Here is a 14,956-nt window from a genome sequence, read left to right as displayed (position 1 = left end):
AGAAAGACTGTGAAAAGCAGGGTTCCCTGATCACGTGTTGACAGCTGTGACCGAGGCACTCCAACAGAAATTCAAGGGAATGCAGAAAAAGACACGCAGAAAATAAAGACCCGGGAATGCCAAACCAGTGGTTATGCCATACATCCACAAGGTGTCCCATAACCTAAAAAGGGTGGGCAACAAGTACGGCGTCCCGATGGTGTTCTCTGCGCCTTGTAAACTGGCCAAGATGTGCCCTAAAGTCAGCAGTAGTGGCCCTGCAACATCCGGCTGTGGAACAAAACACGCTAAGCCCTTTGTCCGGTGTGCCACGGGTGTGGTCTATGAGATCCCCCTTTCTTGTGGCAAAGTGTACGTTGGCCAGACAGGGCGTTGTGTTAACGAACGTGCCAGGGAACATGAACGAAGTTTGGGAAACGCATCAGACTCATGCCTGAATCTACCCAACCCATTGCCGTTCTTGCAAGTACCAAAACGATGAGAACTGTGAGCCACGGCTTCACCAAATCAAAATTCTAAGCAGGAGCAAAGATAGATTAGCTCGGGAATCATCCGAAGCATTTTTCATCAAGGCAAAACGCGACATGTGTGTCAGCACCACTTCTGTCTCCCTGGATGCCAGCGAATTCAGATTGCTAAAAATAAGGGACGAAATGCGTGCCGCCCACATTAATCTACCTTTGCTGTCATCTTTGTCATCTTGGCCTTTCCTTTTGTGGTCTGTCGCAGGTGCGCATGCGCTCACGGTCGTCTTTTCTTATATGTTCTACGAAAACCGTGTTCAATAAACATAGTTGGAGACAGCGCCCGTCCTGTCATCTCCTCTGTGTATTCGTCCTAAAAGTTAGCGCTGCTTTAATTTGAACGAAATAAAATGCATAACCAACTAGCCCCGCAGCGTGTTTTACTGAGATCAAGGCTCGACTTTTTGGGTCGGTATCTACGCTCTGCCCTTCGTCGCAGTGATCGCTGGCGCTGCAATTTCATCTCAAATTTCGTGTACTTTGTAACTGGGTGAAAAACCGTGTCGCGCTTTCCATGGCCTCCTTAATTTTCCCTTCCAAACCAATCGATGAACCTTCACGGCAAGCATCTTCCAAGAGTGCTTGAAACACTGACCAATCTTTGCGTCGCATGCATGTGGCAAAGGTGGATTTGGAAAGGCCAGTAGTGATCACATATATAGGAATATGAGAGAAGCCAACAGCCACAGAAACCAAAGGGCACAGGGGATTTTTTTTAATTCATTTATTTTGTGCTGTTCTTCCGTTTAGAATATTACTGAATATGTTATCGCTTAAAGCCAATTGATTAGAAAAGCCGAAGAAAAACAACCACATGCCGCCGGTGGGATCCGAACCTACGACCTCCGAATTACGCGTCCGGTGCTCTACCGCTGAGGTACAGCGCCGGCTGTCAAATCTTCTGCTTTCGGGGGTATTTATGTTTACAAATAACCTAACCTTGAAAGTGTACATCAGCGCCACCCGCGTTCTTAAGCGGTGGACGTAGCACGTCTTGAGTTACCGCTGATGTGACGTAGAACGTCATCGAACGGCGAGGGTGGAAGCTGTGTGAGAACCCTCTTATGCTTCCTATGGCGTCGAGGCTGCCAGAACCGAGGTCCTTACTAAGCAATTCAGCAAACAAGGGAAGGGGAATGAGGGGCTCGTTATCAATATGAAAGAAGCCAACAGCCACAGAACCAAAGTGCACAGGGGATTTTTTTAAATTTATTTACTTTGTGCTGTTGTTCCGTTTAGAATATTACTGACTATGTTATCGCTTAAAGCCAATTGATTAGAAAAGCAGAAGAAAGAAACAACCACATGCAGCCGCTGGGATCCGAACCCACGACCTCCGAATTGCGCGTCCAGTGCTGTACTGCTGAGCTACGGCGACGGCTGTCAAATCTGCTTTCGGGGGTATTTATGTTTACAATTAGCCTAACCTTGAGAGTGTACATCAGCGCCACCCGCGTTCTTAAGCGGCGGACGTAGCACGTAAATAAATTTTAAAAAATGCCCTGTGCCCTTTGGTTTCTGTGGCTGTTGGCTTCTCTCATATTTATAACGAGCCCCTCATTCCACTTCCCCTGTTTGCTTTATTGCTCAGCGAGGGCCTCGGTTCTGGCAGCCTTGACGCCTTAGGAAGCATAAGAGGGTTCTCATACAGCGTCCACCCTCGCCGTTCGATGACGTTCTACGTCACATCAGCGGTAACTCAAGACGTGCTACGTCCGCCGCTTAAGAACGCGGGTGGTGCTGATGTACACTCTCAAGGTTAGGTTATTTGTAAACCCCGAAAGCAGAAGATTTGACAGCCGTCGCCGTAGCTCAGCGGTAAAGCACCGGACACGTAATTCGGAGGCCGTGGGTTCGGATCCCACCGGCGGCATGTGGTTGTTTTTTCTTCGGCTTTTCTAATCAATTGGCTTTAAGCGATAACATATTCAGTAATATTCTAAACGGAACACCAGCACAAAATAAATGAAATAAAAAAAATCCCCTGTGCCCTTTGGTTTCTGGGGCTGTTGGCTCATATTTATAACGAGCCCCTCATTCTCCTTCCCTTGATTGCTTAATATAGGAATATGGTCACTTCCGCGGGCTTCAATATCCGAAAACCACCGGACGTTGCTGACAAGGCATCGAGAAACGAAAGCCAAGTCGTGGCAGCGGCTGTAAGTTGTCCCTCCAATATAGGTTGGGGAGCCGCCATTTAGAAACTGAAGGCCATGGTCAGAGGCGAAGGACACAAGTTTTCGTGCCATAATGTTCATTCTAACGCCTCCTCACGTGATGTGGTGAGCGTTGAAGTCGCCCACGACGATCCAAGGGCCGGATGTAACCGCTTTTAAACCCTTCCAAGGTGTGCGTGGTGTCGGCGTGGTGGTTTGGCGGATCTCTGGTTTCCTATCTTCTATATTATCGTCAGCCTGACTACGTCCATCCGGACAAAGGCCTCTCCGATAACTCTCCAAGTACCTTCTCCTGTACTAGCTGCGGCCACGCTAGCCCCGAAAACTTCGTCATATCTTCCAACCTAAACAGTTGTCAGTAGCGCTTTGTCGTATGTGTGCTTGTGCGCGTGTTTCGTTCCGTGCCGTTAGCGCTTTTGAAAACCTTACGATGCAATACCAACTAAAGTGGGATGCAACTTAAAAACAGCAGTTACTAACACTGGGCCGCGGTCCGCGGCGTGCTGTATTACTCCGCTGGTTAATCGCAACGGGAAACAAAATCAGCTTTTGAATGTTTGACTATATCAAACAATCGATGTATGAAAATTCTAGAGCTCACAATTTTTTGTTGTGATAAGCTTCTTGAGTAGGTAACAAGAAACGTTTAAGCAGCGTACTACTTTTTGGTCGCGGGAGGAGGCTAGATGAGGGCGGAGAGTCACTGCAGCCTTAAGTTGTATCTGACTACAGTCCCCATAGTAGCTCGTCTTTGACCCGCCCCCTCCTACGCTCGCCTTCTCTTGGAATCCACTCCGTTGCCCTTAAGGACCAGCGGATATCTTGCCCACACCCCTTTATCCATCTTTATTTCGACTATAATGTCATAAACACGCGTTTGTTCACTGTCGAGCGCCCTGTTTCAGTTAGAGTGAGTGAGCTCTGGCATGGGTTCTTGTGCATGAAGAAAATTTGCTGGGAGAATTGGCAACCTTGTTCTGGAAACTACAGCGCGAATGACGAGACAGTAAGTGAGGACAACGCAAAGCGCTCGTTTGCCGCAGCCAGCGGAGTATAGCCTATCAACAAGCGCACAACATTTTCACATGAAATATCCGCTTTTGAAAGTAACAATATTGCCGCGCAGCTTTGCGTTAAATTTCCACTGGTGTTCTTTGCTTATCGCCGTCGTCATGCAGCCGCATTTTCTGCCAAGTTAATCACTCTCTGCCATTGATCCCGAATAACCGGACAACAAGGCAAGAATGATCGCACTCGCATCAGCGACAAGAGCTACAAGCACGATTCATTTCGGCTGTCATTATGATCACGGCTTCGATATCAACTGCAGTGGCGCTCTCAAACTACTTACAATACCGCATGTGCACTACGATACCTTCACAAAATATCTGGCGGCGGAAGCGGTAGCTGCTAGCGAGGAGTCCTTATGCGCCGCTTCATTTGGCAGGATGTGGCTGCGCCAAGAACGGGGTTCACTTCACTGCACCCTCCTTCCACAAAGTTCTCCATCGAGTAAACGCAAGAGCTTGAAGCACTGTCTTACCAGCTGGCCGCGATGCTTGGGTAGAAGCTGCTGTGGTTGATGTCTGTCAGCTCGTTAGACCTGGCCACAAACCTCTCCACAGCGCCGTACGCTCTAATAGAGCTGCCGCCGGACACCGTCTCCGAGAAGTGCACGTAGATCGGAGACCGCGATATGGACTCGAGCCGCTTCAGCTGGCGTGACGTGGCGATGTAGAATTTCTGTAGAGAGGAACGTATAAGCGTGTTCAGGAGTGTCCATGTGCATATGTAATAATTACTTCACGTGCCACGCGAAACCTGAAGCTAAGTGTTTGGTGAAAGGCTAAACTATTACAAAGGCCTCCACAAAAGGATCTCTCAAAGCCACTATGTCACATCGGAACGATAACCCCAACAATTACTTTTTTGGTAGCCTTCTGAATTTTAGAATATTCTACAAATTGTTCTCGCAAAACCCATTGAGCTCTCTTTCTATCAGCTATTGGTAACGTTCATTTAACATATTTGATGATATTTTTCAAGCCACCAGGGCAACTGTGGCCAAGAAGCTCCTTGGCATCAGGTGTGTTCTACTCAAGATTGGGTCCAGGCCCTTGCGCGAGCATTTCAACCTAAAGCCAAGCAATAGGCCAGGAGATGCTTCTGCCCTTTGCATCACCGGTGGATACCCGGTTGCACTGGGGATCGAACCCCGCACCTCCCGCTTGCGAGACGGATGCTGATATCATCAGACACCCCTACGATCATTAATAAATTTACAACGTGGTTGGGTGCAACGCAAAGCCCAAATATGGTTTAAAAAAAGCATATCGGTATCGCTTTTCAGAAAAGGGTTTACTGGTTACCTGAACGAAGTAGTAGATGACGAGGAGTGGAATGACAGCAGCCAGGAAAATTGGGTTCTCCGTGGAGATCAGGATAAACGACACAATCGTTCTGAAGCACTGCATCAACAACATCCTCAGGTTGAAACTCAGCGTCACATCGGCTGTGTCGATGTCTTTCGAAAACCTGTGCCGAAAGAAATGGTTCGCGCACTGAGTACACCGGTGAGACTGGCCCGCTCGGCTGGCTAATTTCAGTAAGAAATTGCGCACCTGTTCAGAATCCTGCCCATCGGTGTGGTTTCGAAGAACGACATCGGCGAATGCAGGACACGCTCAAGCATGTCTTCATGCAGAATCTTGCTGCCTCGAAGTGCAGCCAGGTTCAGACAAATGCTAGCCACCAGGATGAAGACAGCTGAAAAATGAGGGGAAGAAAGCAATAATGCCTGAGGTCACAGCTCCAGTCTTACGTTGACATGCCGCGTGCACCAGGTATCAATGAGTGCATGTCAAACCAAGTTCTCGGCCGCCAACAAGGAACAGTACCTGGCCGTCTGCCTGCTGACAAAGAAGGTGGTTTTGCGATTTTATCCTGTGAACTTTGCAAGTCCAAGGCTGACGAAGCCGTGTCTTCTGTATTTAACTGCCGCAACGAAATAATGATGTCAAAGTTAAAAGCTAAACCGAAGAAGCTATGCAACAAGTTAATCCTTACCAAGCTGGCTAAAGAAATAGGTGATTCACGAAAAGATTTTTTAGGCATGTTTTTCAGTGCAAAAACCCATAAACCGGAAACGCCATTCAGGCTGATCATTTCTGAAACTGGCACATGCCAAAAAGCAGTTTCAATGTACTTACAAACAAACTTAACCTTTTGCCGCTTGACGACCCTCTTATGGTTAAGAAAGCTGACGAAATTTTAGACTTCGTTCGGTCGCGCTCTGATTACAGCATTTTCGCATTTTCTGTGGATGTTAAGAATCTATATTACTCGCTGCCGAACGACAAGGTGCTGTGCTGTGTAGATGAGTGCATAGATGAGTTCGGGTGTGTTGCTTTCTAGAACGCGGCGGGTGTGACGGCGAGCAGTTTTTTTTTGAAATTTTAACCATTTACTTGCAGTCAACATTCATTAACTGGGAAGGAAAACCCTAACTTCAGAAAGAATGGATATGCATCGGGTCGTGCATAGCGCCGAATCTGAGTAACCTGTTTTTATCCAAACTTGACAAGGCTGTTTTCAGCGACCTAGAAAGCTTGGACGTAATCAAAGTTTTTAGATTTGTTGATGACTTTTTTCTTCTGGAAGTGTGACCACGGCTCACTTGAGCCAAAGGCTCATAGCATTTTAACTATCATGAAAGAACATTTTAAACCGCTTGTTTGAACAAACGAATTGCCCATTAATAACTCCATTAGATTTTTAGATATTAACTTCACCTTTCACGCTCATCAAATATGCTGGGCCTACTAGCCGCGCAGCAGCAAGCCGATGCTGCCTTATCACTCCACTCATTCAAAACTTGCAAAAAGAGGTATTGTTAGTTTATGTTTTCAAAATGCTCTCCGGAAATCTTGTCTGCACATGATGAGCGATAGTTTTCAAGAGCAGTCCAAGAGGCTGACGAATGCCGGGTATCACGCCCATGTTCAAGTTTCTCTTGCCGAAAAACTTGTTAAATTGAAACCAGAAAAATCAATGTCACCCTAATCCGGTTCCTCGTGAACGGAAAAGCTTGTTGTGTTACCATATCTACACAAGATTTCCCACAATTTGAAAAGAATTAATCAACGAACGAATGTGACCGTCGTGTTCTCGGCGCCGAAAAAACTTGTAACGTTGTGCAAACTGGGAGAAACTAACACCAACAAAGAGCGCGGATGCGCAACTAGGCACCAGAAGCCCTACGTCACGTGCGATGAAGGTGTTGTGTATAGAATTCCCTTCTTATACGGGAAACAATATTGTCACGTAGCAGTTGGCACAGGTAGCGCCGCGTCTAGACGGCAGAGGAACGCCAACACCGAGAAGATGCGAACGCACACCGCGACGGCCAGGATGGAACGTCCAGTTTCGTCTTCTTCAGCAGCGAACAGCGGGGCGTACGAGCTGCGTGCCGAACAGCCGCCGAGCGGCTATTGTTGCAGACGCGGCAAAGGAAATAGAACAGAACAAGCACCGGAGGTGGACAGGCGGCTACTCGGGCTATGGGAGGCAAGACGCGGGCTCACCAAACGCTGGAAAAAACAAAAGCTAAACAGAAAACTCAAAAAGAAGATTGCGGAAATCACGATGAAGGCAGAGGAGTATGCGACGCAACTGGCCAGGCAGGGATGGCAGCAGTTTAGCAGCTCACTGAACGGCACGCTCAGCCCGGCTAAGACGTCGCGCATACTCAAGGCCCTCATGGACCCAACCAAGACAAAAGCAGAAAGTGGCAAGGCAATTCAGAAATTGGCCTACCAGTACGAAGGAGCGGACGAAGAACTGCTAGAAGTAGTCCGCATCAAATGCTACGGCAAGGACAACCTCCAGGGCTACAACGGGGAGTACCAAGGAGCAGACAATCCCGCAATGGACAGGCCGATCACAAGAAAGGAAGTCCAGGCGGCGATAAGCGCGACAACAAGAAATACAGCAGCCGGCGCAGACAAGATCAAGAACGCCTTGATCCGCAACCTCAGCGAAGAGGCGATCGACCAGCTCACGGCGTACCTCAACACGCTGTGGGCAGAGGGAGTGGTGCCGAAGGAGTGGAAGCACGCTGTCGTGGTTATGATACCCAAACCCGGCAAGAAGCTTCAGATTGAGAACCTGAGACCCATTTCCCTCACGTCGTGCCTTGGCAAATTGTACGAGAGAATCGTCACCAGGCGAATTCCACAATACCTGGAAGACGAAGAACAGTACCCGCACAGCATGTTCGGCTTCCGGGCGAACCTGTCGACGCAAGACGTCCTGCTGCAGATCAAGGAAGAGATCACAGACACGGCACCTAGAACTGGCGAAAACATTATCATGGCCCTGGACATCAAAGGGGCCTTCGACAATGTTAGCCCCGAGGCCCTTATGGAAGGCCTAAACAACGCCAACTGCGGAAGAAGAACTCACGACTACGTAAGATCCTTCCTGTCAGAACGCACAGCGACAGTGGGATTGAGAGACCTGCGAAGCGACACCTCTACCACCCCACGTAAGGGCACGCCGCAAGGATTCGTAATCTCACCAGTGCTTTTCAACATTGCAATGATCGGACTGGCCAGAAGACTCAGCAAGATCGATGGCAGCCAGCACGCGATGTACGCCGACGACATTACGGTCTGGGTGAATCGAGGCTCGCTAGGACAAAAGCAAGAGAGACTGCAAGAAGCAGCAACATGAGGGAAAGGGGCCTAGCCTGCTCCAAGGAAAAGTCGGAACTTCTTAGGGTAGGGTCCAACGCTACCAAGGAGGAACTGACAGTAAAGTTAGAAGGCTAAAATATACCAGAAAGGGATATGATACGCATCCTGGGCATGTGGATCCAAGGAAGCAGGAGATGTACCTACACAATTAGCCTACTCAAGAAGTCAACAGAACAAATAAGCCGCATGATAAAGACGGTATCACAGAACATAAGTGGGGTGAAAGAAAGCGACACGATCAAGCTCGTCAGTAGCCTGATAGTCAGCAGAGTCACGTACTCGTTGCCATACCACCGCATGACCAAGAAAGACAAAGAACAGACGGAGGCGCTGCTAAGAACGGCGTACAAGACGGCACTCCACCTGCCAAGAAACACATCAAATGAAAAGCTGCTACAAATGGGCCTAAACAACACATTCGAAGAACTAACGGAAGCCCAGCTAAGTGCGCAAATAGCCAGGCTTCAGCAGACAGCCACCGGCCGCAAGCTCCTAAAGAGATTAGGGCACAATGTAGAAGGGATCGTAGATAGAACAGCTAGCATTCCAGACGAGGTCCGCCAGACACTGGACATCAGCCCTCTGCTGAGAAACATGGATCCCAACCTCCATGCCGCTAGAAGGCAGGCCAGGTCAGACTATGTGAAGCGGAACCTAGCCACAATGGAAAACACAGTATATACAGACGCGGCCGTCTATCCATGGGACCACAGGACCAGAAAGTTCCGAGTCGCGGCAGCAGTGGTAGACCACATGGGGGAACCAATTAGCAGCGCGACATTAAGAAACTGTACGGTAACGGAGGGGGAGGAAGCTGCCGTAGCTCTAGCGGCGGCCGAAGGTTACCGTAGGAACAAGTCTTTGATAATCCTAACAGACTCCAAAGCAGCATGCAGGAACTGCATACAGGGCAAAATAATCAAGGAAGCACTGAGCATCCTCCTCGAAGCAAAGCTTCCAAATAAGACCTAAAGACACAGGATTTTCTGGATACCGGCACACACCGGGATAGAGGGTAACTCGAGGGTAGACAGCCTAGTTCGCGAGATCACGAGCCGAGCAGGGCAGTCAGAAACCCTGGAGGACCCCATGACGGTGGAACCAACGTATGCAGAAATATTAAACTACCACAGAGGGAGGAGATTCAAACACCCACCACCCCACACATCATTAACACAGCACGAGGCGGTCTGTGGCGGAGACTGCAAGCAGGGACTTTCCACAATTTATACATACTACATAGGATGTTCCCTACACAATACAGGGACACATGTCCGTGGTGCGGAGCAACCCCCACGCTATATCAGATCACATGGGAATGCGAACGTAACAGAGCATTTCACAAGCTAAATGACCCGAATGCGGAACAATGGGAGGGCCTGCTGACCAGCAGCGAGCTCACGGCCCAAAGGGCACTGGTGCAGCACGCCTGCGAAGCAGCAAGACTCAGCGGTGCCCTGGAATAGGGGCGCCGACCTTGTGAAGAGGCCGAAGACATGAAGACATCGGCCCACCGCTAAAATCTGATTTTTGGAGCAATAAATGTTTTTCACTCACTCACCCTCCCTCTCGGAAAGAGCATCGGCCCGATACTTTAAGAAGAAAATAGGCAGAAAGAAAAAAAACAAAAGAGTAACGCGCAGTACTTAGTCACTGTCTCGCGAAAAATAGGGCTTCATCCTAATCGTACCTACAACAGTATGCACCAACTCGCCCGACAAGAAGTTCTCCTTAATTATCATCCTCACCACATGAACAATCTGTGGTCTCTGCTGACGGCGGGTAGTCCGGGAAGCCCTATCCGGAAGAACTTCATAAGTTACGTCGCTTAGCCGACAGAGAACTCTGTAGGGGCCGAAATACTGCTTGAGCAGTTTTTCGGAAAGACCACGGCGTGGAATGGGTGTCCATACCCACACTTTGTAGTCCGGGGCGAACATCATCAGTCTGTGGCGGCGGCTGTAACGTCGGGCGTCACGGTGTTGTTGGTTCAGGATGCGCACTCTTGCACGTTGTCGAGCTTCTTCTGCGCGAAGCGTGAACTCCTCGGCTCCAACGTCGGGGTCGCGGCCACCAGTAGGCAGCATTGCTTCCAACATTGTCGACACTTCGCGGCCGTACAACAGACAGAAGGGCGTCCTCCGCGTGGTTTCCTATTGAGCTGTGTTATACGCCAAAGTAATATATGGCAGGATATCGTCCCAAGATCGATGTTCAACGTCAAGATACATGGACAACATGTCGACGAGAGTTTTGTTGGGGCGCTCGGTCAGGCCATTCGTCTGGGGGTGGTAGGCGGTTGTTTTCCTGTGAGTAGTGCCACTTAGCCGCATGAGGGATTCCAAGAGCTTGGCAGTGAAAGCGGTGCCTCTAACCGTGATAATTAGTGCTGGAGCGCCATGCCGGAGGACGATGCGTTTCATAAAACATTGCGCAGCCTCGGCTACTGTGTCGCGCTGGAGGGCCTGGGTTTCAGCGTAGCGTGTAAGGTAATCAGTGGCGACGATAATCCACCAGTTTCCCGAAGATGAAGTTGGAAAAGGGCCGAGAAGGTCCATGCCAACTTGCTCAAACGGAAGTCTGGGCACTTGAACGGTATGTAAAAGTCCAGCTGGCTTGACAGGGGGTGTTTTTCGTCGTTGACAATTACGGCACGTGCGCACGTAGCGTCGTACAGTCGCCGCAAGCTTAAGCCAGTAATAGCTCTTTTTGATCCGAGCCAGAGTGCGGGAGTAGCCGAGGTGACCGGCGCTGGGCTCGTCATGACACGCCTGCAAGATTTCTTCACGGAGATTCCTTGGGACGACGAGGAGGTAGTCGCTTCCGGTTGGAGAAAAGCTGGCTTTGTACAGCACGTTCTTGCGCAGACAAAAGGAGGACTGGGTCCTTGCGAAGGGCTGGGGAACCTCCGTGGTACGTGCTTCCAAAAAGTCGATGAGAGGTTTCAGCGCTTGGTCCTCACGTTGCTGACTGGAAATAGTCGCTGCGTCTACGGCTGCTATGAGAGGGAAGTCCGGTTCGTCGTCGTCGCGCGCAGCCTCGACTGGATATCTGGACAGGCAGTCGGCATCGTTGTGCTGGCGCCCTGATTTATACACGATGGACATGTCGAACTCCTGAAGACGTAAGCTCCAACGCGGAAGGCGGCCACAGGGATCCCGTAAGTTCGTCAACAAGCAGAGAGAGTGGTGGTCGGTTACGACTTAAAAACGCCGGCCGTACAGGTAGGGTCGAAATTTCGCAACAGTCCATACCACGGCAAGGCATTCTTTTTCGGTCGTGGAATAGTTAGATTCAGCACGAGACAGAGTGCGGCTAGCGTATGCTAACACGCGCTCAGCGCCGTCCTGCCACTGGACGAGTACAGCACCTAGGCCCACGTTGCTGGCATCTCTGTGGACCAGAGTCTCCGCACGAGAATCGAAATGACCGAGGACAGGCGTGGTTTGCAAGCGTCGCCGTAATTCATCAAATGCCTGCTGCTGCTGTTCTGTCCACGCGAAAGGGACGTGCTCTCTTGTAAGATGCGTCAACGGTGCAGGAAGTCAGGAAAAGTTGGCAATGAACCGCCGGTAATACGCGCAAAGGCCCAAATAACGCCGGACCGTTTTCTTGTCCGAAGGGTGGGAAAGTTGGCGACGGCAGCCGTTTTAGCAGGATCCGGCCGGACTCCACGATGGCTGACGACATGGCCCAGGAAAAGGAGCAACCAAAGTGGCATTTCTCTGGCTTCAACGTCTGGCCGGCAGATCTTATAGCCTGTATCACGGTCAAGAGGTGCTGGAGGTGTTCTTCGAATGTTGTCGAAAATACAACGTCGTCCAGGTATACCAAGCACGTCTGCCATTTCAGGCCCGACAAAACGGCGTCCATCATTCTCTGAAATGTTGCCGGAGCCGAGCACAAACCGAAAGGAAGGACATGAACTCATAAAGGTCATCCGGCGTCACGAACGCTGTTTTCTCGCGATCCCGCTCGTCAACTTCAATTTGCCAGTAACCACTTTTTAAGTCCATCGAAGAAAAGTAGCGCGCGTGCCGCAGCCGGTAAAGAGAGTCGTCAATGCGTGGCAAAGGGTAGACGTCTTTCTTGGTAACGTGGTTAAGCTTCCGGTAGTCAACGCAAAATCGCAGACTACCATCCTTCTTCTTAACCAAAACAACAGGCGAAGCCCACGGGCTCCTCCATGGCTGAATAACACCATCCCCCAGCATCTCTTGGACTTTTTCAGCTATGACTTCATGCTCCCGCAATGAGACGCGGTATGGGTTTTGTCGAATTGGTCGGGTACTGTAGTCCGTAATGATGCGGTGCTTAGCGAGAGGCGTCTGTTTGACTGCCGACGTAGACGAGAAACAGTCTTGGAACTGATGCAGAAGGCCGACTAGGCTCAACGTCTCATACCCAGCACCTCCACCAGTGTCACGTAGCAGTTGGTACAGGTAGCGCCGCGTCTAGACGGCAGAGGAACGCCAACACGGAGAAGATGCGAACGCACACCGCGACGTCCAGGATGGAACGTCCAGTTTCGTCTTCTTCAGCAGCGAACAGCGGGGCGCACGAACTGCTTGCCAAACAGCCGCCCAGCGGCTATTGTTGCAGACGCGCCAATATATCGGCCAGACGCGGAGATGTTTGAACGAGTGCCTAATGGAACACACTCGCAACGTCAGAAACGGGCAAGACTGATCTCTTGTTGATCACATTCTCGCATGCAAGTCAAAAACCTGTAAGCCCTTCTTTGATAAAAGTGTGGTAATAGGAAAAAGCAGAGAAAGGGTAACGCGCGAAACCATTGAAGCTGAAAAGATAAATAGGTCAGAATGCACGGGGGTAAGCACACCTTCCGTTCTCCTCTCATATAAAGAGCTCGCTTTTCTAAGGAATTGATACTGTTGGCACGTGTGGTTCCTGTTTTCGGGCGTATAAATGTGATGCTTCAGGAGAATAAAATTTGGTGGAAGTTAGCGCTCGTGGTGTTCGTCTCTCGTCTTTAGCTGCGCTGCAGTGTATTGGAGCCATCTTCAATTATCCGAGCAGCGGCTGACTGCACCGCCTGGCCGCGGCGAACGCGAACGCTTTGCGATGGATGTGGAACGCAAAAGGCGTCCGTACCCTGTGCGATGTCAGTGCACGTGAAAGGTCCCCGGGTGGTCAAAATGTTTGTGTAGCCCTCCACTACAGTACATCTTTCTCTTCACTCTCACCTTCCTTCCCTCACGGCACGGTTGAGCTCTCCATCAAGAAGAGACGTTACAGCGTCTTTCCTTACCACAAAAGCTGCTTTTTCTCGACAAAAATGCAAAATAGGGTCATCGACTTCTGTTTCAGTAACAAATCCCCGCCATCAGAAGCAGTGGAAGGCAGGCGGTAGTTCTGGATCCCGCCTCCATCCTTCGAGGTTCTATCGTATATATGTGGCCGGATTTAGCGACCACACGTCCAACGGATCCAACTTTCGCGCTTTGCTCGCTTTTCGCCACTAGAGTAGTCCTTCTGCACCTATGTCCCTTTCCTTCCAATTCAATTTCAGTTATCAAAGCTTTGTTTTCATGCATCAGAATAAAACCACAGTGTTCACTTATCCATATACCCACATATTTAATATACGTAAAGCGGGGAGTACCAGGGCTCGAACCCGACCGCGGCGGCCGCGTTTCGATGGAAATGAAACGTAAAAGGCACCCGTGTGCTATGCGATGTCAGTAGTCTAAATTATTCCGAAGACCTCCAGAATGGCACCTCTTTTTTTCCTTTGTTCTTACAATCCCACCTTTCTCCATTCCTTTATAGAGCGGTTCCGGTGTCCTCCGGAATATGCGGGAGTTCCTGCATCATTTGCTTTCCTCTAACCAATTTTCAATTTTTTCATCACTTCCACTGACGGTCCAGTCACCGAACTGGACCCCTGCAACCTGCACGAAGAATCTTGGGCACCTGGGTGTGTGCGTACTGCATTTATAGGGAGTAACAGGTTGCACAACCCTACTACTGACCTCTACATTCATTCCCTATTGAAGCTTTTCCTCTGCTGGAGTGTCGTAATTTATTAAAGTAGAACGGAGCTACAAGCAACTGACAAGCCTTTTGTTCTTCACTGGTTGTACTGCATGCCTGATTTCAAGGAGCGATTGGGAGCTCAAGTGGCGTTCATGCTTCAGTAGTAATCACGCAATTCAAATCAAAAGAAGCCAGCAGCATGTTTTAGCCCCCGTGCTCGGTTGCAAAGCGAGAAAACGTTTATGACATGATATAAATAACACCTCTTGAATAGGAAACCTTGGTGCGCCCAGAGCCCTTAGTGTGTCATGCAAAAGTCTATATGGAGCGTAAAAAGGACTCAATTTACGATTAAGTTAAAAAGCACCGACTATTCCCATACGATGATTGAAATTTGGATCAGATGCAGGGGCGGTCTCGGCCAAAAGTCTTAAGGCAAAGGCATTTTGCTAAAGCCACATAAAACAGCCACTACGGCACTATTAAAGACCGAAGGACC

The 14,956-nt window shown here is 49.7% G+C and overlaps 1 protein-coding gene across 1 annotated transcript in view; it reads right to left on the bottom strand.

Annotated features, from left to right (window-relative positions):
• The window catches only part of LOC149325323 (ATP-binding cassette sub-family C member 1-like), a 134,739-nt gene that overhangs the window by 36,542 nt on the left and 83,241 nt on the right, over nt 1–14,956 (bottom strand). Inside the window, exons 20-22 of the mRNA XM_089565120.1 lie at nt 5,323–5,467; nt 5,071–5,236; nt 4,245–4,444 (exon numbers count right to left, since the gene is read on the bottom strand). Of these exons, the coding sequence (XP_089421246.1) occupies nt 4,245–4,444; nt 5,071–5,236; nt 5,323–5,467 (511 nt within the window). The remainder of the gene's footprint in view (nt 1–4,244; nt 4,445–5,070; nt 5,237–5,322; nt 5,468–14,956) is intronic.

The sequence above is a fragment of the Amblyomma mixtum genome, chromosome 10, assembly GCF_055824585.1.
Source record: "Amblyomma mixtum isolate Tamu chromosome 10, ASM5582458v1, whole genome shotgun sequence".
In the NCBI taxonomy this organism is placed as follows: domain Eukaryota; kingdom Metazoa; phylum Arthropoda; class Arachnida; order Ixodida; family Ixodidae; genus Amblyomma; species Amblyomma mixtum.
The sequence above is the reverse complement of the archived record's forward strand: the minus strand, read 5'-3'. Positions and strand labels throughout refer to the sequence as shown.